The 27,947-nt window shown below is 45.6% G+C and overlaps 1 protein-coding gene across 1 annotated transcript; it reads right to left on the bottom strand.

Annotated features, from left to right (window-relative positions):
* Positions 1-829: 829 nt before the first annotated feature.
* On the bottom strand, positions 830-27,947 carry LOC114033410 (lysine-specific demethylase 2B-like). The gene is made up of 5 exons (XM_027848925.1): positions 27,876-27,947; positions 27,720-27,798; positions 5,448-5,626; positions 3,684-3,790; positions 830-916 (listed from the first exon to the last, which is right to left on the bottom strand). Exons 1-5 carry the CDS (start codon positions 27,945-27,947, stop codon positions 856-858), a joined length of 498 nt encoding a protein of 165 aa, XP_027704726.1. The 3' UTR covers positions 830-855.

Raw genomic sequence — 27,947 nt, forward strand, 5'->3', positions numbered from 1 at the left:
GAAAGAAGACAGTCTCTGCCCTTCACATTCTAACAGTAGAGATAACATGCTTACCACTCTATGCAAACAACTGCATACAGGATAAATTGGAGTGACCTCAGAGGTGAGGACACTGGGAAAGCCTAGAACCCAGAACGTCAAAGCTGGAAAACATGAGAAGAGAGAATGTCACACCTTGGAGGGCCTTGAGAGCATAGAATGCCAGGGCCAGGAGGGGCCTTACACAGAATGTCAGAAAGACAAACATAATGACACCAATATTAAGGAAAACAACACTGAAAGATTTGGAGAATTCTGAATGCCACGAATTGACTTCATTGGACAGACAGTGAAGGCTCCCTTAGCAGAGAGGTGGTGAGCTATGGATGTAGAATGAGGCACACGCCATCAAAGAGGCACAGTGCATTAGTCTTTCTTCACCATACTTCTCTGTCAAAAAGGAGATCTCTACTGGAGGGATGGCATTGAGAAGCAAAAGCTACCATTTAAAAAAAAAACATCAGTAAAGCTTGTTTTAAATAAAAGGTTCACATTAGAAGGCAGCTTAGAACACAAAGTGACAAAAGTGGGGGGAGGAGTCCTTAGAATTTCAGAACTGGGAGAGGCCTTGGATACAGGGGTGGAGAACCTCCGGCCTCAGGGCCACATGTGGCCCTCTAGGTCCTCAAGAGGGGCGCTTTGACTGAATCCAAACCTCACAAAACAAACCCCCTTAATAAAAATATTTGTTCTGTTCCCCACCCCTGCACTTACAACATGAGAATCACAGTTAACAGGGACCTCACAAGACAGAGGAGCATAGAAGGTCAAAGGTAGGAGGGATCACAGAAAAAGACGTCAGCTAAACAGGCATCCTTACAAGTGATGGACGTGGATTGGGAGGACCTGGGTTGGAATCTCCGATCTGCTACCTGACCTGCAGGTATTGAAAATCATTGGTATTCCGTTTTCTTTCTTATAAAATGAGAGGATTGAATCCATTGACATCTCAGGTCCCTGACAGCTCTTATTTTAGGGTAACAGGAGGAGGGAAGGGAATCAATATTTAACAAGCTCCTACTACGTGCCAGATGCTACATTAAGGCATTTTTCAAACACTATCTAATTTGATTCTCACAACAAACCTGGGAAATAGGTTGCTATTATTACTCCTATTAAACAGCTGAGGAAACCGAGGCAGACAGCAGTTAAGTGACTCTCAGGATCATCTCTTTTTAGTAAGTGTCTGAGGCCATATTTGAACTCAGGTCTTCCGGACACCAGGCCTAGCGTTCTATCCATTGAGCTACCTAGTTGCCTTGAGAGATCATGCTTATAAAAAAAAAGAGAGAGAAATAATGTTTGTAAAGCACTTAGCACAGTGACTGGCACATAGTAGGCAAAACAGAAATACTAGCAATGGTGATGATGACGATGATGATGATATTTTAGGGATAAGATCTAAATTCCCTCATTTTACAAACAGAACTGAGGTCCAGAGAAATTATGCCCGAAATCCCCTACCTTAGCTTCCCCTGTGTGCCCCGGGGGATCCAGTGACCCAGGTCTCTCTGCTTACTCCTCAGATATGACTCCCCCATCTCCCAAAACTGGACATTTCACTGGCTGTCCCCCATTCTTAGAATTCTCTCCCTCCTCATCTCAGACCCTGGTTTTCTTGGCTTCCTCCAAATCCCAGCTAAAATACCACCTTCTGTACAAAACCTTTCCCGATTCTCTTTAATGTTGATGTCTCATCTCTAATATTACCTCCACTTATCCCGTCCAAATCGTATTTGTATATGGCCATTTGCATCTTGTTTTCCCCCATTAGACTGTGAGCTTCTAGAGAGAGGAGACTGGTGGGGTTGGGGGTGGGGGGTGTTGGTTTGTTTTTTGGCCTTTCTTATTATCTCCAGTGCTCAATGCATTGCCTGGCACATAAATAATACAGCCCTTAATAAACACTCATTGATTTGACTACTTATAATAACCAAGAGCCGTGGATAAAGTTTCAGGAAGACCTGAGTTCAAATGCAACCTCAGATACTTAGTAGCTGCATGACCCTGGGCAAACCACTTCACCTCTGTCTCAGTTTCTTCAACGGTAAAATGGGGATAATAATAGCACCTACCTGCCAGGCTTAGCACAGTGCCTGGCACATAGCAAGCACTAGACACCAGCTATTATTGTCGTTGTTATTATTGTTATTGTTGTCACTATTGTCGTTATTATTATCATTGTTGTTAATGAACAAAACCCTAAACACTTCCCCCAGAAGTTCAGTCTTTTTCACCTACATTTGTTAAATGACATCCACATTCTTTCTGAGGGAAAAAATGGACTCCCTCCAAGGTGACGATTTTCTTTCCATTACAATTAGAGTACTCCTAAGGCACTCCCCCTGGCCACCAGCTGGAGCTGGGAAATCTATCTGCCCTATGACACAATACGCAAATTAGAACAGAATGAGCCCTGAAGGAATGTGTGAAAACCTAATTCAACAAATTCTATTAGGATGGGGAAACAAAAGAGCACCTTACATTGCTCTTTGAAAGAATCCCATTCTAAGAGCTTATTGGGGGAAAGTGAAGGACACTTTCTGTAACTGGAGTGCTGATCTGGCTAACTTTTCCTTTGTGTGAATCAAGATCCCCCAGTATACTGGGTTTGCCTAATGTGGGGTATGCCTGCCTAGAGACTGGTATATGATGGCATTTGTGGAAAGTGATTTAGACTCAGATCTCTTTTAAAATCATACACTTAGTTAAGGAGTTAAGGACACTGGAACCATCAGAAAAGGAAACACCTGGTTCATGGTCACGGTCACATGATAGTCAATGGGAGAAGTTGTGGCCTGGAATCTCAAAGCCCTTTCCCATTGGCCTGACTTTGGGTTCCTGCTCTGGCCCCAGAATGAAGCCTTGGATCGAGAGGAGGAAAGAGGAAAAAGAAACCAAAGAGGAGGGAGGCAGGCCCATAGACTCAAGCCCACCATGGTGGCACTCCCCTGGGGGATTCGCTGGGGGGCAGGGCTTTAATGAGATACCCCACTGGTTTCTGAGCCAGTGGGGCTGACGTTCCTGGGAAAGAACCTCCATGTTGCTAGTGACAAAGGCAAGGGCTATTCTACCCACTACAAGGATGGGAAAAGAGAGGCCCAGGAAAGACCAGGTCCCTTACCTGGGCGGTGGCAGTCTGGATGATGGCAATGGTGGTGGTCATCACTGTATCTCTCTAAGGATGTTACTCAGTTCACACAGCTAATGAGGAGCTCAGGCAAGATCTGATTCCAAGTATGATTCCATATACGGCAATCTACCCACTACAAGATGCTGCCTGTCGCCATGTTGTACCTGCTCAGTAGCGGTAAGCTCCTTGAGGGAAGGGGCTATTTTTTCATTTTATTGTTGTATCCCTAGCATCTATGACGTTGACTAGCACACAGCAGGTGCTTAACAATGTCTGTTGGAGTATGATGATTTGCAGCCCAACTGTGCCCTTTCTACTCAAGACCAAGGTTCAGGGGTTTGGGGACACTTGGGAGAATCCCCAAGGAAGAGCTGGAAGTGTCCCCTAGAAGGCTGGACCAGAATAACAGGAAGCCCCTGCCACTCCTCAGCCCTCCCTTTAAACTGGGCATCTACACCCAGGCCCGCACCGCCGCCCCCTGCCCTCCACCCCCAACCCTGAATGGCCTTACTTCTTAACCTTGGGGTACTTCATCTCTGCAATGAGATTGGTGGACTCCGTCTGCTTCTCTTTCAGGTGCTGGGGCCACATGTTGTCTACCCAATCCACCAAGTCGATCTGAAAGCCACACAACCACGCACCCGTCAGGGCAGCTGCCCCTGGCTTGGCTCAGCCTGGCCTGGAGGCCCCGTCCTTCCCTCTCTGCCAGGGTCAGAGTATCTCTCTCTAAAGGCCATGCCCTCCATTCTCATCTCCACTTCCTGGAATCCCAGCTTCCGTTAAGGCTGGGTTTGGCTACCAACTCCTACAGGAAGTCTTCCCTGATCTCCTTACCTGGGTGAGTGCTCTTTCCTCCACATGGTATGAGGTCTTTATTCTCTGTTTACATATTGTATCTCCCCACCACCACCACCACCACCACCACCACCACTACCACCACCACCCCATCCTCATTGCAGTAGAACATAAATACCTTTAGGAGCACCTGGCACACAGCAGGCACTTAATAGATGATGGTTGAATTAGATTGGTTTAGTTAAATTATATGGATGATATTGACTTGGACTGGGTTAAACTGATTTGAATTGGGTTAGGTTGGCTTAGACTGGACTGGATTGGGTTGAACTGTGTCCAACTGAATTAGGTGGATTATACTGATTTGAATTGGGTTGGCTTGGCTTAGACTGGACTGGATTGGGTTGAACTGTGTCCAACTGAATTAGGTGGATTATACTGATTTGAATTGGGTTGGCTTGGCTTGGACTAGACTGGATTGGGTTGAGTTGTGTCCAACTGAATTAGGTGGATTATACTGATTTGAATTGGGTTGGCTTGGCTTAGACTGGACTGGATTGGGTTGAACTGTGTCCAACTGAATTAGGTGGATTATACTGATTTGAATTGGGTTGGCTTGGCTTGGACTACACTGGATTGGGTTGAGTTGTGTCCAGCTGAATTAGGTGGATTATACCGATCTGAATTGGGTTGGGTTGGCTTAGACTGGACTGGATTGGGTTGTGTTGTGTCCAACTGAATTAGGTGGATTATACCGATTTGAATTGGGTTGGCTTGGCTTGGACTGGACTGGATTGGGTTGAGTTGTGTCCAGCTGAATTAGGTGGATTATACCGATTTGAATTGGGTTGGGTTGGCTTAGACTGGACTGGATTGGGTTGAACTGTGTCAAATTGAATCAGATTACAATGAATTGGGTTAGGTTGAGTTGAACTGGACCATGGGCCCTGGACGCTTTGGACCTTGAGCTCCAAAGAGATTCCCTAATATCTCACCTGTTTTATCTAAGCCCCCAGTATTCAGCCATTTGCAACACACCCTGTCCAACTCAAGAGTTGAACCACCCTTTCTTTTCCCCAGGACAGCCCTCAGAGCCAGGATCTGGTCAAGGTGTTAGTCACTGACAACCTCACCTCCTCCCTAGTATTCTCCAATCTCAATTACCACTTCAGCCAATGATATAGAATAGGCAGCATGGAGCAATGAATGGAATGAGCATTGGATTTGAAGGATGCTAGGTTCGAATATACCTGTGTCACCTTGGGTAAGTCACTAACCCTCTTTGGGAATTAGTTATCTCATCTGGGAGAGGAGGGGAGTGGGACGGACTTGATGACCTCTGTGTCTACTACAATCCCATGATTCCCCGGCTCATGACCAAGTCCAGACTGCTACACCGAGCCCATGCAGCGAGCCCAGGGCCAAGGAGAGTGGAGATGGGTGTCCCTGGGGGAGGGAGGGAGGTGTCAACAGTCTTTACCACATTGGGACGCTTGACCAGGTTCTCCAGCTTGGTGTGGCTGAACTCGAGGCTGATGACATTGTACAACTTCTCCCGCTGGCTTTCAGGCATCTCATAGTAGCGCACGAACTGGGACATACTCATCTCCGTGCCCTTCTGGCTGTTGACATCCATCACGTCCACCAGTCGCCGGCTCCCTGGTAGCAGAACCCACACATATGCACCCCCGCTGACTCAGGACTCAGAAAGCCGTGCCTTCCCCAGCCCGACCACATCCATCCATCCATCCATCCGTCCATCCATCCATCCGCAGGGCTGTGAACACCGGCTGGTTTTTGCCTTTCTCTGTAAGCCCAGCACTTAGCACAGCGGCTGGCACCTAATCAGAGCTTAACCAGGGCTTACTGACTGACTAGCTGACCCAGCAGGGAGAAACACTGCCCCCCACAAACTGACTGGAGAAGAGACACGAGATCTGAGGTCGGAGGACCCAGGTTCAAATCCTGCCTTTGTACACACTGTTGGACTACATACTGGCTACGGAGTCAGGGGACCTGGGTTCAAATCCCACCTCTGACAATTAACACCTATGTGGGGAAGTGATGATCTCACTGTGCACATTTTCATCATCTGTAAAACGCAAAGGGTTAGAATAGACGGCCCCTGAAATCTCTCACACGGTGCTGTGACTCCACAAGTCTCATTTTCCTCATCTAGAAAATGGGAGGTAACAATACTTTTCTCACCAAAGAGCGTTACAGAAATACGAAAAATTTCAGCATGTTGACCAATCACCAACCCTGACCGCAGAGGGCTGAAGGCAAAACGTGTCCTGGGGCAGCTCGGTGGCACAGTGGACAGAGCACTGGCCCTGGATTCAGGAGGACCTGAGTTCAAATCCAGCCTCAGACACATAGCACTTACTAGCTATGCAACCCTGGGCAAGTCACTTAACCCCACTGCCTAGCCAAAAAAAAAGTGTCCCCCCTCTCAGCAAAGATGTGAGGGGCTACAGGTACAGAATGAGGCATATACTGTTAGACATCACTAATATGTTGACTTGTCTTGCTTGCTATATACTTTGTTGCAAGGGACAGGGTGGAATGGGAACCACTGGGATGTGGCTTCAGTGTTAAAAAATATATATAACATTCATTTATTATGTTATTTACTATATTTGGGTTTGCAGTATTATAATTATATATTATATAAAATATTTCATGTCATATATTATATAACATACAAATATATTTTATTATAATATATCTAAATTTTATTATATCCATTATGTCATTAATATAACATTTATTATGTTATTTACTATATTTATATTCATTACATTTATATAACATAATTTGTATATTATATATAATATATCACATATATTATGCAATGATATAAATATCTATTTCTATTATAATACATCTAAATTTTATTACATTATATATTTATTATATATCATTAATATAATGTTTATTTATATAGAAACTTGTAACATGAGTTATTACTACAAAACCCTTTAGAATGCCATCTGAATCCGAGAGGGCACAGATTCCCTACACCCACCTCCATAACTGAGAGCCCTCTCAGAGAGCAGCAGGTAAGTATCACGGTTGGTTCAACAGTTAGTTTTGGAGTAAGAAAGGCTAGAGGTCAAACGTCACCTCTGGTACCTCAGCTGTATGGCCCTATGTAAGTCACTTGACATGTGTGAGACTCAGTTTCATCTGTAAAATAGGAGTGGATAAGGACCGTAGGTCTCACTCAAAGGGTTGTTATATGGCTCAAATGAGTCAATATGTGCAAAGCGCTCTATAACAGATGGGAATTAATTCAAGCTTAGCTTCCAAAAAGAAAGATGCAGAGAAACCTTGCCCTGCTTCTCTGCAAAGATGGAGAACTAGGCTGCAAAACATTGCATATAACATACGACTTTTTCAATATGTTAGTTAGTTTCGATGGACTGGTTTTTTCCCCTTTTCTTCCTTCTTTGTTACAAAACATGGTTTTTTAGAAGGGGCAAAGACATAGTGAGAAATGCAGGTGATATAAAAACCAAAGGTGTCAATTTAAAAAAATTTGTAATGTCAATTAATGTTATTATAGGGAAGAAGAGAAGGCTGGACAGTCTTCCTGACCGCCTGTTTGGGGTTTGGTTGCCTTGGGCCAAAAAAAACCCCAAAAAAACAAAAAACAGAATTTCTTTTTCTTTGGGGAGAAGAAATCCACCAGAGGGCATCACTGAACCAATGCTCAATCTAGAGATCTCCAAATCCTCGACATCCATTCACAGCTCGCCCTCCAGGCCAACCCTGCCCCTCCTCCCGCTCTCAGCACTGTCCCCTGCTGCCCCCCCCCAGGCCCCAACTGGACCTTCTTCTCCCACCAAGGCCAGAGCCCAAGGGTGGCCAGGAAACTGTACACCAGGGGCCTTGGATTGTGTCTCTGTCCAGTGCCCTAGGCTCATTTTCCTCCCTTACCCCTCCTGTCTTTCCCTCCACTCTCTTCTCCCAGCCTTGGTGTTTTGTTCAAGGGGCATGGGAGAAAGAACAATGGCCTGGGAGTCAGATTCAGGAAACAAGAACTGGTTTATCCACCTTACAAGGCTGGGCCTTTGAACAAATCCTTTCCCTTCTCTTGTGCCTCATTTTCCCCATCTGTGAAACTGCCATCAGAATCCCTTCCCCAGGTACCTCACAGGGTGATGGTGAGGGGATGCTGTCATAACCAGCTCAGATCTAAACCTGATAAGAATGCTACGAAGAAATAAGGGATTGATTGGGGCAGTTGGGGGGCTCAATGGAGATCCGGAGTCAGGAAGAGCAGAGTTAAAATCTTCCTCAGACACTCTGTGACCCCAGCCAAGTCACTGTACCTTTGTATGCCTCAGTTTCCTCATCTGTAAAATGGGTATAATAACAACACTTATTTCCCAGGACTGCTGTGAGGGTCAAATGAGATAATATTTGTAAAGTGCTTTACACAGCACCTGGCACATGGCAGGCACTATATAAACGTTAGCTTTGGGTTTTTTTTTTTTCATTAACTGAATCTGAAAATTTTTTAAATGGTCCTCAGGGCTATGTGGCTCCCTCCTGCTTCTACGGTGACAGCAGGTACTGAGAATCGCATGGAATTTAGGCCTTCCCCAATATCCAGTTTGGTGACTGGTGAATTTCCCAGTCCAATGTCCAACATGCTGTTGGAGGAATGGAACTGAGTCAGATGAATTTGGACATTCTTTCTATAAAAAAAGCTGATCAAGAACGGAAGTATCAGCTAAACGGAAGAATGATTTACAGGTACTTCTTGGAGAAAATAAATACATTAGGAGTATTATTCTTTTGTTGTTGTTCAAATGTGTCTGATTCTTTGTGACCCCATTTGGGGTTTTCTTGGCAGTGACACTGGAGCGGTTTGCCATTTCCTTCTCCAGCTCATTTTACAAATGAGGAAACTGAGGCAAACAGGGTTAAGTGCCTTGGCCAGGGTTGCACAGCCGGTATCTGAGGCTGGATTTGAACTCTGACTCTAGGACTAGGCCCAAAGTAAATGACAGCAACACTAAAAAGGAAGCCCAGGGGCAGCTAGGTGGCGCAGTGGATAGAGCACGGCCCTGAAGTCAGGAGGATCTGAGTTCAAATCCGGCCTCAGACCAAACCTTGACACTTACCAGCTGTGTGACTTTGGGCAAGTCACTTAACCCCAACTGCCTAAAAAATAAATAAATAAAAATCAATAAAAAGGAAGCCCAGCTCCAAAAACTTGGCAACGGTCAGGCTTAAGCCTGGAGAGTCAAAGACGAAGCCTATCTCGCTCCTCCTGGTGAGGGGCCACAGGTGTGAAATGGTACATACGCTGTCTGGCGTGGCTGGGTTGGTTTGACTCTGTGAAGAGGGAGGTCTCACAGATGGGAGTGCCACAAAAATGACTATAATGAAGAAAAAAAGAGGAACCAGTGAAACTTTTACACCAGAAAGAAAAAGATGCCATGAAGGAAATGTATAAATACAAAAAGAGGTGAGAAAAAAGTGTCAAGAATGAGAGAGAACCTGAGAAGTGGCCAAAAAGCACCTTCCTCCATGACACAGAAAGGTGGGGGGCTACAGGGGCGGGATGGTGTATACACTATCTATGGCCAATGTCACGCTGAAAGTGACATCCGAGGTCACCTGGTCCAACCCCCGTGTTTTACCGATGAAGAAAGGGAGAATCAGAGAAATGAAGGGACTGACTAAAGGCGCAAAGTTGGCAGTGGTGTGTTTGCTGATAAATGTTCAACCACCGGCTTGGGGGGAGGGAGGGTCACTCCACACACTTTGAAGTTTCATATGCATTATTAACATTTCCTCCATCACTTCCTTAACTCTAGACAATCCACACAACTATATGACTAAAGCCCGACTGAGAAACGCATGCTCACACTGGAAAAGTTTGCCCTTGCTCCAACACACCCCTGAGAAGCATAATTTGAATTCAGATCCCCTGACTCCAAAGTCACTGGCGCTTTCCATCATACAATATTGCCTCCTTATCCCAGACAGTGACTTTTTTTTCCTTCACTGTTTTTCTTCTGCAAGGTATGTTGTACGGACATTTTGGTTGCAGAAAGGAGAGGGGGGAGGGGAAATTGTGTATGGAACCCTGATAATATTCACTTGAGAAGAAACACAGCCCCTCAAATAAAAATGCTTGAGGAGAGACACAGACTGTCCTCAGAAGCTGAGAGAAAAAGGACCCTCCACTAACTGTCCTACCAGGACCTGTTGGAAGACAGAGCACTGAGGGAGGTGGAGATGTCTGGAGCTTATAATTAATTAATTGATTGATTGATTAATTGATGGATGGATGGATGAATGAATGAATAAATAACAGATTTATACATATAATAAATAAAGACATACTATAATATAAACAGCCATTTATTTACATATGACTTTTTAGAGTTTTGAAGGTTATAACTAAGAAATTGTAAATCAAAAACTGTTTGGGGACTATGGAATGAGCAAACAGCAGCTGTCAAGGTCATACCTGACAAGGAACAGATTTTTTTTTTTTTTCATCTTAAGTTAGAGATGGGTATTGCTTAGGAAAAAAACTCTGATTTGAGACAAAAGAAGGTATAGGAGAATTGAGAGATGGGTAGATGAGGACAGAAGCAGCAGAAGCAGAGGAGTTAGGAACAGAGGACACGAGAGTCAACTAGACGAGACGCTCACAGAAACTGAGCTGCCTGAGAGTGGAGCCCTGCAGATTTTTGCTGGTATCTGCGCTGTTTGGAGGAGAGGTAACGCTTTGCTGAGAGCTGATTGGATGTTGACATACAATACTGCTGTTTAGAACTATCTACTTTCTGAGAAAAAGGAAACCTCTCAGAGGTTTGCCTCTATTGCCTTTTTTTGCTTTCTTTAATAGAGACAGAGCATTGGCACTGGAAGCAGGCAGACCTGAGTCCAAATCCAGCTTTAGACATTAGCTGTGTGACCCTGGGAAAGTCTCTTAACCTCTGTCTCAGTTTCCTCATCTGTTAAAAAAAAAAGTGACAATAATAACCACAACTATCTCTCAGGATTGTTATTAGGATAAAATGAGACAATGTTTGGAAAGCACTTTGCGAACCTTAAAGTGCTACATAAATGCTAGTTATTATTGTTGTTATCATTTTTATATGAGACAAAGAAACAGAGAGAGATAGTTTGACATTTGATCTGCCGACTAAAGAAAGGATGTGGCTTTGCTGAGAACTGATGGGGGAAAACAGAATCTTCTGCTATTTGAAGTGTGGACTGTAGAAAGGCAAGCTGACCCTATCACCAATTCTCAGAGGCCCAGAGAAGATCTGAGGGACCTGACAGTTCTCAGGCTCTATCAGATTGCTTTGTTGATAAAAAAGCACAACAATTTCACAGCCCCCTGCCAAGGGTGGCCACGTGCTAAAAAGAGTTTGACCCTGTTTCAGCAGCCCAAGTATAACAGAGAGACAGCTTATCCCAACAGAAGATGCACGGTTCAGACTGTGCTCTAAAGAAAGCAATAATCGGGGCAGCTAGGTGGCACAGTAGATAGAGCACCAGTCCTGAAGTCAGGAGGACCTGAGTTCAAATTCAGCCTCAGACCAAACACTTGACACTTACTAGCTGTGTGACCCTGGGCAAGTCACTTAACTCCAATTGCCTAAAAAGAAAAAAAAAGAAAGAAGGCAACAACGTTGAAGCCTGTCGTCCAAAATCATGAGTCTACCCAGACACAAGGGTCATGTGTTTCATGTGAAGGTCTCTTTAAGCGTGCCCTTACTTTCCCCAATAGACACTGCAAGCATTGGTGGGAGAGTCTGACTCACAAATGGGTTATGGTTAGACTTATATTTTAATTACTCTTGTTCTCGCCTTCTATCAAGTATATGTTATGATATGATATTCCTGGCTTTTACTCAAAAGAAGAAGATGTGTCCTGATTATCCTTCCTCTGGTTTTCTATTCAGTAAATGCTCTGGTTATTGTTTTTGCATTCTCATTTGGAAAATGTTTTTTGTTTAAGAATCAATTTTGTTATTGTGATTGATTTCATATAAATGATAAACATACGCTTGGAGGTTCTGGGGCGACAGTGATAAGTAGGAGGAGGGTACTCCCAACCTCCCCAGCCCAGGGTTACTCCGAGGACCTAGAAACAGTTTGAGTGATAGCAGCACGGTTACACTGCCTTTACCTGCTCGCTGCTTACACGCTCGGGGCGGTGAACAAACCAGCCCCAGCTCAGGGAGAGAGAGAAACAGAGACAGAGAGACACATAGAGAGAGACAGAGACAGAGAGCCACACAGAGACAGTAAGAGAGAGATAGAAAGACAGAGAGACTTAGAGAGACAGATAGAGACACACAGAGAGAGTGACAAAGATAGAAACAGACAAAAAGACAGAGACTCACAGAGACAGAGAGACATAGATACACTAGGGAAAGTTGGAAGTTGGTGTCATGCCATTTCTATACTTTACATACCTTATAATTAAGGTAGGGCTCATTTGGTATGTACTTGGGGTTGAGAGTGAAAATTGATATCTGGAAAGGTAAAATGAGGGAAAGGGATGAAAAGGGTAAAAGCCCTAACATCTCTTCCATCTCAAGATCTATAATCTTGTGACCTAATAAAGCTAACTTTTAAATAATAAAAATAGCAATCATTTATATAGCACTTACTATGTGCCAGGCTCTATGCTAAGCACTTTACAGTTATTATCTCATTTGAACCTCACAACAATCCTGGGAGGTAGCTGCTATTATAAAATACAGCCTTATTTTACAGAAGAGGAAACTGAGGCAGACAGAGATGAAGCGACTTGTCCAGAGTCACACAGTGAGTGAGTGTCTGAGGTTAGATTTGAACTCAGGTCTTCCTGATTCCAATGCTCTATCCACTGTACCAAAGTGAGAGAATGCAAATGAACAGCCTAAACGCTACACTGGTCCTCAGTAAATAATAAAGACCCAAGGGAAGGCGTCAGGCACATTGAGGAATTTCTCACTGGAAGACTATGGGAAGAACCATGCAGAAGTCATGGATGGGCTGAGATCTGGACCACTGGAGGCAATATTGCACAATGATGAAGTCCTACTGCTCTGGTCTCAGGCAGGGCTTGCTCTTCCCAAACCAGCAGACCCTCCTCAAACCTCCTCCTGCCCAGTGAATCAAAATCCACAATCAACACACATTTATTAAGCGCTTACTATGTGCTGGTCAGAACACTTCACCTCTATCCCAGGCCCTCCTCACTTTAAAGATCTCTCCTTTGCCCATCCCATCCTCCCGGCAGCTCCCCACCATTGCTGACCCTCAAAGGGAGTCACTGAGCTGGTCAGCTAAGAAAGTGACATCATACAGACTGCCCTGGGCCCAGACTCCACACGCTCTTGAAGTGATCTCAGAAGCTCCAAAGGGTTCAATAAGCATCTCTATGCAGACAGTTACCAGGTGTACCGAGCCAGGCCCAACCCACCTCCTGAAACACAAGCTGGCATTACCAACTCCCTGTAGGAGAGCTCCACATTGATGCCCCATCCCAAACTCCACACGTACAAACAAAACAAATGACATACCTCCTCCCCAAATCTATCCCTCATCTAGACTTCCCTGGTTCCATTCATGACCAAACCATCCTTCTAGTCTCCTTAGGTGGCATAATGGGAAGAACACTAGATTTGGAATCAGAAAGATCTTGGTTCAAATTCTGCCTTGGACATTTGTTAGTTGAGAGACTCTGGGACAAATCATTTACCCCACAGCACAGAGTGCTGGGCCTGGAGTCAAGAAGATCTGAGTTCAAATCTAACCTCAGACACTTACTAGCTGTGTGACCCTGGGCCAGTTACTGAACCTGTTTGCCTCAGTTTCCCTAACTGTAATATAGAGATAATAATAGCACCTACCTTGCATGGTTATTGTGAGGATTAAATGAGATGATAATTGTAAAGCATTTAGCCACAGTAAGCACTATATAAATGTTAGCTATTATTATTACTTAAGCTTTCTCAGCCTCAGTTTCCTCATCAGGAAAATAGGGATAATAACAGCACCTACCTTGCATGGTTGTTGAGAGGATCAAATAAGATAAAATTGTACAGCATTTAGCCTTAATGAGCCCTATAATATTTTACTGCTGTCCAGTCATTTCAGTCATGTCTGACTCTTTGTGACCCCATTTGGGGTTCTCTTGGCAAAGATATTGGAGTGGTTTGCTGTTTTCTTCTCCAGCTCATTTTCCAGATGAGGAAACTGAGGCAAACAGTTAAGTGACTTGGCCAAGGTCACAGTTAGTCTGAATCTGAGGCCAGGCCTTGCGCTCTATGCACTACGGCACCACCTAGCTGCCCAAGCCCTACATAAATGTTAGCTTATTATTATTAAACTTTTCTCAGTCTTAGTTTCCTCATCTGGAAAATGGGGATAATAATAGCACCTACTTCCTAGCGTTGTCGTGAGGGTCAAATGAGGTAACACGTACACTGTGCTGTAGAAACCTTAAATTGATATATAAATAAATGTTAGATAACATTATTCTTATTCCACTCACCCAAGGTCCTAACCCTAGTTAATGTCATCTCTCACTTTTCTCCCTCCATCATTCCTCCTATCAAAACGGTCACCAAGTTTTGTCTCCTTCCATGACATCAATGCACCTTTCCATCTGCATCCTTCTTCTCACATGACTGCCAGCCTAGTTCAGCCCCTCATTTTACATTAAAGCAAACTGAGGCCCAGTTAAGTGCCTGGATCAAACGTCGTATGATGTGAAGTGCCACACAGACCCTGGAGTGACAAATGAATCGATCCTCATCATTACCCACGAACCACATCATTCCTCATCCCAGCATTTCTCCGCCATCTACCATCTGGTCCAGCCCAGTCCAGGGAGGGAAGTCCTGTAGGCAAAGCTGTGATTCACACCTGTGCCTGGGACTTTGTATATGGTAAAGCTGGCTTCTGGACCTCCTCCTCTGCTCCAGTGCCAGGCTCACTCATCACTCAGAAAGAGTTCCCCAACTTCAGCCCAGGAAAGTGGCCTGACATCCCCACATTCTGCCAGAAGCCAGGGCCTGAGCCAGAGGGGAGGCAGCAGTTACTGTATCAGGAGCTGGCAGCACGTGGGGACGGTGATTTACAGGGATGTTCTGCACTAAGAGTAGCCACGCTGTTCCGAGCTCCAGGGCGAGACTCCGGACGGATCACGGCTCCCCAGACGTCCTGGAAGCCCCGGCCTCGCTGACTGCTGAGGGCCAAGGCCAGAGGGAGCAGAGCCAACATCAGTGATCCTCTGGGTCACTTAGCCACGTCTGGAGCTCTGAAACCCCCCGGAAGCTGGTGGGCCCCCCCTCTTATTAACGCAACGCTGATAAATACACCGTGGAGGCGGCGTTTGGGTCATAGGGGGCTGGGCCCTCTATGAGGGCTGGGCTTAAGAGTCTGGGAGACTTGAATTCAGATACGATTTATGAAGGATACGACCCAAAGAACTCTGAGTCAATGCAGAATTGATGTGTCCTGTTCCAAAGATTAGCACAATGCCTGCATACAGCAGGGGCTTCATAAATGTTTGCTGATTGTTTAATCCCTGTATATGTATATGGGCAGCGAGGTGGTACAGTAGACAGTGCCAGGCCCGGAGTCAGGACAACTCAGCTCAAATCCAGCCTCAGACACTTCCTAGCTGTGTGACCCTGGGCAAGTCACTTCACTCTGCTTGCCTCAGTTTCCTCAACTGTCAAATAAGCCAGAGAAGGAAATGGCAAACCACTCCTGTCACTGCGCCAAGAAAACCCCAAATGGGATCACAAAGAGTCAGACATGACTAAACAACACCATATTTACATATGCAAACATTGTCTCCACCAAGAGTAAGTTAGCTCCATGAAGTCTGCTTCATTTTTGTCTCTATATCCCCCAGGAATTAGCACAAGGCCTAGAAGAACTGTAATAATCATAATCATAATAACCCTTAAAGGTTTGCAAAGTACTTTACAAATCTCATTTATCTCATCTGACCCCCACAACAGCCAGCCTTGCCAAATAGGTACCATTATTATCCTCATTTTCCAGAAGAGAGGTTAAGTGACTTGCCCAGGGTCACACAGGCATTACATGACTGAGGTCACATTTGAATTCAGATCTTCCTGACCCCAGGTCTACCTGCCTCAGAATATAATGGAGATGCTGAGTAATAAATGGGAGTTGGGAATTGGCACCAAAGAGAGATTGAGAAAGCACAGAGTGACAACTGCTATAATGTCAGACTTCATCTAAAAAAACTGGTTAGTTTTGCTGACCTGATTTTTCCCCCTTCTTTCCTTGCTTTCTGAGAGAGGGAGGAAGGAGAGATACACTGAGAAATAGAGGAAATGTTAAAAAAAATAAACAAAAATTTTATTTTCAAAAATAAAATAGGGGCAGCTAGGTGGCACAGTGGATAGAGCACCAGCCCTGAAGTCAGAACGACCTGTGTTCAAGTCTGGCCTCAGACCAAATAGTTGACACTTACTAGCTGTGTGACCCTGGGCAAGTCACTTAACCCCAATTGCCTATAAAATAAAATACATGCTTGTTGGTTGATTGGTTGGTACACTGATCAATCAACAAGCATCTCTTTTTTTAAAATGCATTTTTATCTATTGCATTAAATACTTCCCAAATGCATGTAAAAAAAGTGAACATTTTTTTAAAGATTTTGAGTTCCATATTTTCTCCCTACCTCCCACCTCTTAAGAAAGCAAGCAATACATGTGAAGTCATGCAAAACATTCCCAAATTAGCTACAACAAGCATTTCTTAAGCACCTACTATGTGCTGCTATGCACTAGCATGATGTGTTAGGCCCCAAAACACTAGGACAGTTCTATCTCTGAGGCCAGATCCCCAAAAGCTTCCTAGAGTGCCCTGACTTTTATCAGTTTCACCTTCCACAAAATGGGCATGATGACAGCTGTTCCTACTTTCGAGGATTGCCGAGACAGTGCAGAAGAATGCTTTGCAACAAGCCAAATGATTTATCCCAGCTCTGCTCTGCTCTAACTCAGAGTTAGGACCTAGGGTTATTGTGAGGATAAAAATGAGATTTGTAAAGTATCTGACACATAGTATGGGGCCATATAAACTCCAGCTATTATTATTAAAAGAGACATTCCCTTTTGAAGTCAGGCCTCCTGAACAGTGCCCAGGAGCTCTTCCACCAGCTCCAACTGTTTCCCAGCCCTCTCAGCTAGGTGGCACAGGGGATAGAGCACCTGCCCTGAAGTCAGGAGGACCTGAGTTCAAATCCAGCCTCAGACCAAACACTTGACACTTACTAGCTGTATGACCCTCGGCAAGTCACTTAACCCCAACTGCCTAAAAAAAAGATTTAAAAAAATAAAAAGAATATACCCCAAGTTCACCTGCTGGTCTGGGAGATGCAGAGAAAGGAAGAAGTCTGGCCCACCAGGCATGTCCCTGATGCACGGCGGCATTACTCAATAGACTGGGGGATTGGAGCATCAGGGAGGATCCCATAAGCTCTCGGCTTCTAATCAAGGTCCATAGGCTGAGTAAAGAAAGCAAGGAGACCTTCCTAGGAGCAGAGATTAATTTTGCACAACCACGTCTCTGCCCGATGTAGACAAAAGTGACCAGCCCTCGGCACACGGACCTCCTCTGCCCTCAAAGGATTCTTTCCCCTTTCAATCAGTCGACAAACATTTACTAAGAGCTAGGCGCTGTGCTAAGTGCTAGAGACACAAAAAGAGGCAAAAGACAGTTGCTGCCCTCAAGAAGCTTACAATCTAATGGGGAAGATACCCACCAACCACGGACAAACAGCGATAGACAGGATAAATGGGAAAAATAGAAGGGGGGCAGCTAGGTGACGCAGTGGATAGAGCACCGGCCCTGGAGTCAGGAGGACCTGAGTTCAAATCCTGCCTCAGACGCTTGACACTTACTGGCTGTGTGACCCTAGGCAGGTCACTTAACCCCACAGCCTAGCCAAAATAAAAAAAAAAATAGAAGAAAGGGAAGCCACTGGAAATTAAAAGCGATTGGGAAAGGCTTTCTGAAGGAGGTGGGATTTTAGCCGGACTTGGAAGAAGCCAGGGAAATTTATAGTCAAACAAGCACTGAATTGGGTGTCAGATCTGTTTTCAAATCCTGGTTCCAACATTGAGCAGCTGGGCAGCTCTGCAGATGTAAAACGCAGATCAACAGGGTCCTCCGGCCATATATTCAGAGCCAGAAGGATCTTGGAGGCTGTCCTGCTCACTCTTTCATTTTACAAATGAGGAAACTGAGGCCCTCTAGGAAACAAGCCGTTCTCTACCCCGCTGGCCTGTTCCTGACTTTCTGGACCCCACAGCCATGCCTTGGCTGCTGTCTTCTCCTGGAATTTCCCACAGAATCCGGAGCCCCCTCATCCTGGGACATGCTGTCACCCTGAACCTCTCCACGAGGCCAACTGCCCTCCTGCCGCTGGTGAAGCCCTCCTGGAGCCTGCCATTTTGGGAAGCGCCCCAGCCAGCCTTCATTCCCCTGCCAGGCCTGTTGGTGACTTTGAAGACATCAAAACTCAAGCTCCCCACATCCAGTCCTTCTTCCTCTGCCCTGCCTTTCAGCTCCCTTCAGCATGGTGTCTCCCCCCATTAGAATGTAAGCTCCTTAAGGGCAGGGACTGTCTTTATTTTTGCTTGTATTTTTATCCACAGTATTAAGTACAGTTCCTGGCACATAATAAATGCTTAATAAACCCTTCCTTCCTCCCTCTCTCCTCCTTACTTCCATTCTTACCTTCTTCCCATCCTTCCTTCCATTCTTTCCTTCCTCCTTTTCTTCCTTTTTCTTCCTTCCATTCTTTCCTTCCTCCCTTTCTTCCTTTTTCTTCCTTCCATTCTTTCCTTCCTTCCTTTCTTTCCATTCTTTCCTTCCTTTCTTTTATTCTTCTCTGCCTCCCTTCCCTTCTTCCATTCTTTCTCCATTTCCTTCTTTCCCTCCTTCCCATCCTTCCTTTCTTCCATTCCTTTCATTCTTCTCTGCCCTCCTTCTATTCTTCCCTTTCTCCTTTCCTTTTATTCCTTCCTTCCTCCCATTCTCCCTTTCCTCCTTCCTTTTCTTCCTTCCATCTATGCTTTTCTCCCTCTCTCCCTCTCTTCCTTTTCTCCTCTCCTTTTCTTCCTGCCATTCTTTCCTCCTTCCTTTCATCCTCAATTCTTTTCATTCTTTCCTTCCTCTCTTTTTCTTCTTTCCATTCATTCTTTTCTCCCTCGCTTCCTTTTCTTTCTTTACTCCATTCTTTCCTTCTTCCTTTCCTTCTCTCTCATCCCTCCATTTTCCCTTTCCTCCCATTTCTCCTTTCCTTTCCCCCTTCCTTCTTTTCCTTCCTTCCTTCCTCCCTTCCTCCTTTCCTTCCTTCCTTTTCTCCTGTACTACCAATAGATGTCATATGTAAGAGCCCCAGTCTTCCTGATTCCCAGGCTGGCCTTCTCTCCACTATACTAAACAACCTTTCCAATATATTATTAACACAATTAATTAAACAGCTGTCCTCCAGACCTATGATTTCACTGGTGATGGGAATGTCTGGTGAGCAAACTCCCTAGAGCAACCCAGTTCAGCACCTTTCCTGAACCTTCAAGAGCTCTTAGCGTCTACCTGAGAAGTGAAATGATTTATCCAGGGCCACACAGCTAGTAGCTATGAAAGGTAGGACTTGAACCCAGAATTTTCTGACCCTGAATTCACTTCCTCACAATTCCTCCCAAATACAATCAATATGAACTAAATACGGATGTAAATGAGGATACAATTGCACAAGGATTTATCACAGGAACGAATGAGTTATTATTAGCATCCTCCATAGGCGTCGTCTGGCCTGGAAGTTCCAATGCCCTCATCAGATTCCATTTCTGCGGCAGTGCCCTGCCCTGGGCAATGGATAGAATCCTGGGTATGGATGACATCATCAGGTCTGGGTTCACACCCCAGTTTCCCACTCCTCTGGGCCTCAGTCTGCTATAGCAGAAAGAAGAAAAGCCTGGACAGATGGTATCTAAGGCCCCATCTAGCTCTGAATTTTCCCTGCCGCTCAGCCTGTTACTTCCCCTGGGAGCTGGGAGATTCTCAGCTCCGATCCTACTGGACCCCTTTGTGGCAGAGTTCTCCCCATCAGGTTCCTCACTGCATGTGGGCCGGTCCCTCTTCCTTGTGTCACCTCCATCACCCCCACCCCTGGTTTCCCAGTCAGGATGTTTTGACCCCTTAGCTAGACTTGAGAAGAAACTCAGGCCCAGGGCCTCAGGGAGCTGAGCTCCTCGTGGGGGTCAGAGCATATCCTGAAGCCCCCCTCTGCTGGACCTCTCAGGGGTGGCTGACCCTCGGACCCTGGGTCCTCTGGGCCCATGGTTCTGGAATTCTACAGCACTGTGAAGTCTTTAAATTACAGCAGGAATTCTCCCCTTGCAAATTGAGCCGAACAGTCCTAAGTAGGCCAACAGCCTCCATGCTCCCCTCCCCACGGTTCCCCTCTCTTCATTCTCCATTTATATTCTAAGCTCACAACCCCTGCCTCCTGCTGCACTCACATCTGACAAATTCCAACAGGGGAAATTAATCCTCTGCCCATCTACAGCTTTAAAGAATCCCTTGCCCCACCCTAGCCCCCATCCCTCCCCAGGGTCCAGTGTGTGGGGCCCAGAGCTGGCTACCCAGGCCTGTAGCTGGCTTAGCACAGTCTATTTTAAAGACCTATTAAAATAAAAGCCTAGTGTTTGACCTGAGCCTAAGGGTACCTGAAGGCTTTGGCCACCCCCTCCCTCTCCTGGCCCCAGCTAAGTGACCCACCAGGAAATGCTTGGATTTCATCCCCTCCCCACCTCCAACTCTTCAGATAATGCCCATCCCCAGCACCCCACTCATCTTCACCAACAATGAACAGTTTGGAGCTGTCCACACAGCACAGCTCATGCCCTACCTTAATGCCTTGGCATGGACCATATCTTGGTGGGGATTCAAATATCCAGGGCCAGGAATCTCTTCCTGTTTGCCTCCCAATCAGTCCTCTCTTTCCCCCACCCCAATTACTTTTTATCTACTGTATTATTCTGCATTTACTGATCTATTCACATGCCGTTTACATTCAACAGACTTGAATGAATTACTATTATTATTAGCATCCTCCATAGCTGCCATCACAATCAATCAATATTTATTAAGCACCTACTATGTGCCAGGTGGGCAGCTAGGTGGCGCCATAGTACACAGAGCCCTGGTCTGGAGTCAGGAATACTTTTCTGGAGTTCAAATGTGGCCTCAGCCATGTACTAGCTGTGTGTCCCTGGGCAAGTCACTTAACACTGTTTGCCTCAGTCTCCTCATCTTTAAAATGAGCTGGAGGAGGAAATGGCAAACCACTCCAGTATTTTTGCCAAGAAGACCCCAAATGGGGGCAGCGAGGTGGTGTAGTGGATACAGCACTGGCCCTGGAGTCAGGAGGCCCCTTAGACACTTACTAGCTGTGTGACCCTGGGCAAGTCACTTAACCCTGATTACCTCAAAAATAAAAGAAAAAAAAAAAGAAAACCCCAAATAGGGGCATGAAGAGTCAAATACAGCTAAAAAACAAATCAACAACAAATAGGTGATAATAAAACACTACAGTTTTTCTTTAACCTCATAATAACTGCCATGGATTTGATGTCAGAGGATTTAGGTTCAAATCCCAACCCTGACACTGACTAGTTATGCAACCTTTGGCAAAGAATTTAACCTCCCTGGGACTTAGTTTCCTCCTGTGTAAAATGAATAAATTGGAGATTTTTAAGATCCCTTCCAGCTACGTTGGGGGCACATGGAACTACTCTGCCCAAAGAGTATCCCTGCCTGAAGGCAACAGACATCAAATCCCAGCTCAGACAATTCAACTGCTGGCTTCCTGACCCAGGACAAGGAGCAATCTAACTTCTCTGGGCCTCTGCGAAATCAAAACACTAAAAAAAAAGCACCGCTACCGCTTTCCTAGAATGAGGGAAGCCAGGGGTAAACCTCAGGGGCTCTTTATGAGGTACTATGGCACTGAACAGCACTGCGGGTTTTAGAACCAGAAAACCTGTGTGACCTTCGCCAGGTTCCTTCATGTCTCTGGGCCTCAGTTCTCTCTTCCATAAAATGAGGAACCTGGACTATTTGGGCCTCTGGGGTCCCTGGATCTGCAGGTTCTAGAGCCGTGTATGTAGGAAAGGAACTTAAAATCTCTGGGCCTCAGTTTCCTCAGCTGGACTAAATGAACTCTGAGATGCCTTCCATATTGAAGTCTATGATCCAATGATCCGTATTATACAGTAAGAAAAGTAAAAGTGAGCAAAGGGGCCTGAGTAACCCTCCTGACTAAGGCCGGAGCAGAGCCATGATCTAACGATCCCTGGGTCAGTCACCAAGCATTTGGAAGCACTAATAATCGGGCAGCTAGGTGGTGCAGTGGATAGAGCTCTGGCCTTGGAGTCAGGAGGATCTGTGTTCACATCCGGCCTCAGACACTTGACACTTACTAGCTGTATGACCCCGGGCAAGTCACTTAACCCTAATTGCCTCGCCAAAAAAAAAAAAAAAAAAAAAAGATAAAGAAAGCACTGATAACAGGACCAGGCACTGTGCTAAGGACTCTGGGTACAAAGAAAGACAAAAAATACAGTACAATGAGACCAGGCTCGAGTCTTGGGTTCAAGTCTACCTCTGATACTTGCTACCTGTGTGACCTTTCACAAGACATTTACCTTGCCCAGGACTCCATTTCCTCCTCCGTAAAATGGGGTGGGGGTGGGTGAGAGAGTGCCTGAAGTCCCTTCACCTAATCCTCTGCCTCCAAGCCAGGTCTGCACCCCACTCATTGCCTCCAAGAACATTTCAAGGTTGAAAGTCAGATGGTTCCCCCCCACATGTGGAACCTCAGGCTACATTCTAGCACCCTGCTCAGTCAGGAAACACCTCCCCCCTTTCCTTTCTGGGAAATGCAGACAAAATTTAACAAGTCTGCTGTAAAATCAGTGAAATCCACTGGACAAAAGGGAATAAGAAGTAAAAAGGGAAGGGGGAAGGAGGGGAAGGAAGGGAAGGAAAGGGAGGGAAGAAGGAAGGAAAGAAGAGAAGGAGGGTGGGGGAAGAAGAGAAGGAGAGATGGAGGAAGAGAGGAAGAGAAAGAAGGGAAGGAGGGAGGGAGGGAAGGAAGGAGGGAGGGAAGGAAGGAGGGAAGAAAAGAGGGAGAGAGGGAGAGAATGAAGAGGAGAAAAAAGACAGAACAGATGGGAAATTGAGAACAAATCCAAACAAAAATTTACCAAACAGCTACTCTAGCGGGGGATAAGTCACCTTCCAGGAAACAAAGAAAAGGCTTTCCACTTTCCTGAGCTCCCCAGAAAAGCTAAGCCCCCCTGGAGTTCCAGCCATACAGCGGGGAGGGACAAAGGTCAAAGAGCAAGGTAGCTGACGCCGCCCCCCCCCTTACAGGATAGCCTCAGGAAAGTAAGAGAAAACATTTCAGAGAAGAAAGTCAATAGGGAAATCCCGACCAATTAACACCTAACTTTCTAGTTAACAGCTCCTGGAAATTCTGAGGCTCTCCAAGGGGCCCCCATCAGGCTAGTCTCTAATGAAGAGATTTCCAGAAACCAGCCTGTGAGTTACTAGTCTGCAAGGGTCAGCTCCACCCTCCTCCAAGAAATGGGCAGTGATTTAGCCCAGGAAAGCCCCCCTTTCACTCTCTCCCCAATGTCCCCCATACCTAAATGAGATAAAGAGTTCTTTCAGACTCTTAGTTCAGACTTATGGTAATAGGCCTACAGAACACACTTTCAAAAATGTTATTCGAGGAGGCAGCCTGGTATAGTACAGGCCAGAAAGACAGACCTGGGTTCAAATCCCACCTGAGGCACACAGTGGCTGTGTGACCTTGGACAAGTCACCTGACCTCTATGAGTTCTAAGCAACTCTCTAAGGCCATAAGTTGTAGAGAAAGCCCTCCAAGTCAGCTGCCTCCTTGAATGACATCAGAGGTCAGGTTTAAAAAAAACAACAGTTCTTCCTCCTACTTCCTCCTTTACAGAAATGGTTAACTATGTGTTTGTATTACTGGAAAGTGATGTCTCTCACAACTGTAGGGCTGTGTAATTTTGCTCAACTGTTTTTTTTTTTTTCCTCTTTCTTTTAAAACATTTCCTACAAGGTGTGGTTCCCTGGGTAGAAAAGGCAAGAGAAGGGAGGTATTCTAAAATGAAGCTTCAACAAAAGACAATAAATAAAAATTGGATTAAATTTAAAAAACAATATTAAGCTAGGGATGGACGGGTGAATTCACTGGCAAGAGGAGCTACCAAATGAAGAGGAACTCCCTCGGCCAAAGCAGGTCGGCCCTTTCATTGTCGTTTATAATCCTAAGAGAGTTGCCTGGGGCACAGAGAGGTTAAGTAACTTGCCCAGGGTCACACAGCAGGACTTGAAACCGGGTCTTCCTGGCTCCAGGGCTACCAAAGCTAGCTCTCCTATCCACTATGCCATGCTTCTATCCTAAATCAAATACGATCCACTTTTAAAATAAAAATAAAATTTTATTTTAAAGCAAAAATAAAATTTTATTTTAAAATAAAAATAAACTCTTATGCATCATGAAGGCAGGGATCAGAGAGGTCAAGCTGGAGCTGATTGTAACACAGCAAAGATCCCAGTCTCGACAAGAAAAGGAGTATTGCTGGCCAATGGGCTTCGCTATCACTTACGGAGGGCCCCACCAGCCTTCCAAATGCCCAGGTTTTCATCGTCAGCCTTCCTCTCATCCCTGACTGCTCACCCTCCCTTACTCCCTATAGATCCACTCAATTGCAAATCTTGTGTTTTCTACTTGCACATGTTTGCTTTCTCTGTACTCACACTCCCACCACCCCAGTTCAGACCCTCATCCCTTCTCCCATGGATGACTGCCACAGTCCTCTCATAGGTGTCCCTGCCTCTCAAGCCTTTCCCCGCTCCAACCATCCTCCAACTCTGCTGCCAAAGCGATTTTCCTAAATCCCAGATCTGAGCAGCTGTGGTGACCAGTCACCCTCTACCCCCACTCAATAAATTCTACTGGCTCCCTATTACCTCTAGGACCAAATATCTATTCCCTGTTTGGCATTTAAAGTCATTCCCAGGGGCAGCTAGGTGGTGCAGTGGTTAGAGCACCGGCCCTGGATCCAGGAGAACCTGAGTTCAAATCTGGCCTCAGACACATAACGCTTACTAGCTGTGTGACCCTGGGCAAGTCACTTAACCCCATTACCTAACCCCCCCCCCAAAAAAGAGAGAGAATTAAAAAAATAAATAAATAAAGCCCTTTCTAGTCTTCTTACACCTTACCCCTCCTTCTCATGGTCCAACCATTGCAGCCTGTGCCCCACATCCATCACTCCGGATTATGGCTGGAATGCTTTCCCTCCTCACCTCCAACTCTTTGAATCTCTGGCATCTTTTATTACAGACTCAGTTGAAGTGGCAGCTGCTATAGGAGGTCTTTACCCCATTCCCCCTCCATGGTTACCTTATACCTACTTACATCTGCAGGTACCTTGTATATACCTACTTATGTGCTATTATCTCCCCCATTCCAATACAAACTCCTTGAAAGCAAGGACTGATTTTGATTTTTCTTTGTATTCTCAGAGCTTAACCAAGTGCCCCCTACACTGGGAGGGCTAAATAAACACGTGTTAACTTGACTGATTGATTGCCCAATTGAAAATTCCATGTACCTACAAAAATCTTTATAATGGTTCTTTTAGCAGTAGCCAAAAACTGGAAACACCTGTGGGGGAATGGTGAAAACAAACACCCATACAAGTGTGACAGCGCTACTGAGCCCTAAGAAACAACCAAAAGGGCAGTTTCAGAGGCAACTGGGAAGTCCTCAGGGACCTCATGCCCATGGAAGTGAGCAGGACCAAGAGACTCATTCACTCAATGACAACATTACAAAGAAAAGCAGCTTTAAGAAACTTCAGAATGCCAATCAATGCAAAGATAAACCACGATCCTGGCAAAATGAAGTTGAAACTCACCTCCTACCAGAGAGGTGATGAATGTGAAACCCAGAACGAGACGTACACTTTGGGGCACGACCAACGTGGGAATTTGTTTTGCTAGACTCTGAGTGTTTGGTATAAAGGTTTGTTTATCATTTTTTTTTTTTGAACCGTTCAATTAGGAGAGGCGGTGAGAGGGAGAGAAAATACGAAAGGAAGAGAAAGGAAAGAAAGAAAAAGAAAGAAAGAAAGAAAGAAAAAGAAAGAGGACAGAAGGAAGGAAGGAGGGAGAAAAAAGAAAAAATTAAAAAGAAAGAAAAGAAAGAAAGAAAATTTTAAAAGATGATTCCATTTTAACCCCTTCCAACTAAAATCATTAGATATGGGCGTGACCCTCCTTTGATGCCCTTATTCCTTTAGGAAAACTCCCCTCCCCTTTCACCCTCACCACTGAAATTGTCAGGGTCTTTCCCTCGATCATTCCACAAAACTCTGGTCTTCGACAAAGCTCAAAGATGAATCTCCTCCAAGTCTTCTCTAATTAACCCAGATCTGCCCGCCACCATACAGCACACAAACTCCTGAACACGTCTGAGTATTTGGAGTAGACTCTCCCGTAACATGCACATCCACAACACACACTTTTGTCATCCCTCTCTGTTGGACCATTCACTTCTAGTTGGCCAAGGATCAGTTTTTAAGAAGCTCTGAGCCCCCAGGGCCCAGGCAAAGACCTTAATTTGCCAAAGACCTCAATTTGCCAAAGACCTCAATCCAAACCAGTGTTCTGTCGAGAACAGCCCAGTTGGGAACAGTTGGGCCAATCCAAGTAGCAGGCACAGTGGAGGAAATTGAGGAAAGGTGAGAGACAAACTCTCGGAGCCTCCCTAGAGAAAAAAGTCACCTTCCCAGGGACCTCAAGAACTAAGCACAGATTGTACCTAAGCCCTGAGAAGACCAAAGGATGAGCTGGAACATCCTAGGAAGAGTGGGACTGTGGAGAAAACCTTGGGCTGGATTCTAGTCCCAGAACTGTGACTGTTTCCTCCTTTGTAAAAAGTGCATGATTAGACAGCTCTGACATTCCCTGTTCTAAGGACCCTCCCAGCTCTGACATTCCCTGTTCTGAGGCCCCTTCCAGCTCTGACATTCCCTGTTCTAAGGACCCTCCCAGCTCCGACATTCCCTGTTCTAAGACCCCTCCCAGCTCCGACATTCCCTGTTCTGAGGCCCCTCCCAACCCTGACAGTCTATGTTCTAAGACCCCTCCCAGCTCTGACATTCCCCGTTCTAAGGCCCTTTTCCAAGTTCTGATGTTATCCTCCCTGCTCTGATTATTTCATGGTTTAAAGTCTCTTGTACCTCTAACACTTCTGTCCTAAGATCCCTTTGAACCCTGACACTCCCAGTTCTAAGGGCCCCTCCTAGCTCTGACTTCTGTGTTTTTACTCTGCTAGGCACTGAAGTGGAAGTCTGCCAACCTCCAAGCCACACTCTAGTCATATTTCTCCTGAGGCTGGTGTTAGAACCCCCACCAAGCATTCTCTTAGAGAAAGATGGTGGCAACCGCCACAGGACCAGGGGCCGTTCCCTTCAGCCTCCTGCTCCCTCACCAGCTAGACTGTGTGTGACAAACCACTTCCTCCCCACCACCTCCCAGAGGATATCCATGCCTACCCAAGGCACCCAGGGCCTTTTATCCCCAGGGCAGAAGAAGAAAAAACCAAGCAACTTACCCACTAGGAGTTTGACGTCTCGGACAGTAAAGTCAGCGTCGGGCATCCTGAGGGTAGCAAAAGATACCAGGTAAGGAAACTGAGTAAACAGAGTCCAGGAATCACAGAGTTTCAGAGCCAGAAGAACCTCAGGGGCCCTCCAACTCCAGCTCATACCTGAAAGGAATCCCCACCTGACAAGTGGTCATCCCACTTCTTTGAGAGATCTCCAATGACAGAGAAATACAT

This window comes from Vombatus ursinus, unplaced genomic scaffold (assembly GCF_900497805.2).
Source record: "Vombatus ursinus unplaced genomic scaffold, bare-nosed wombat genome assembly UNPS02006967.1, whole genome shotgun sequence".
Lineage (NCBI taxonomy): Eukaryota > Metazoa > Chordata > Mammalia > Diprotodontia > Vombatidae > Vombatus > Vombatus ursinus.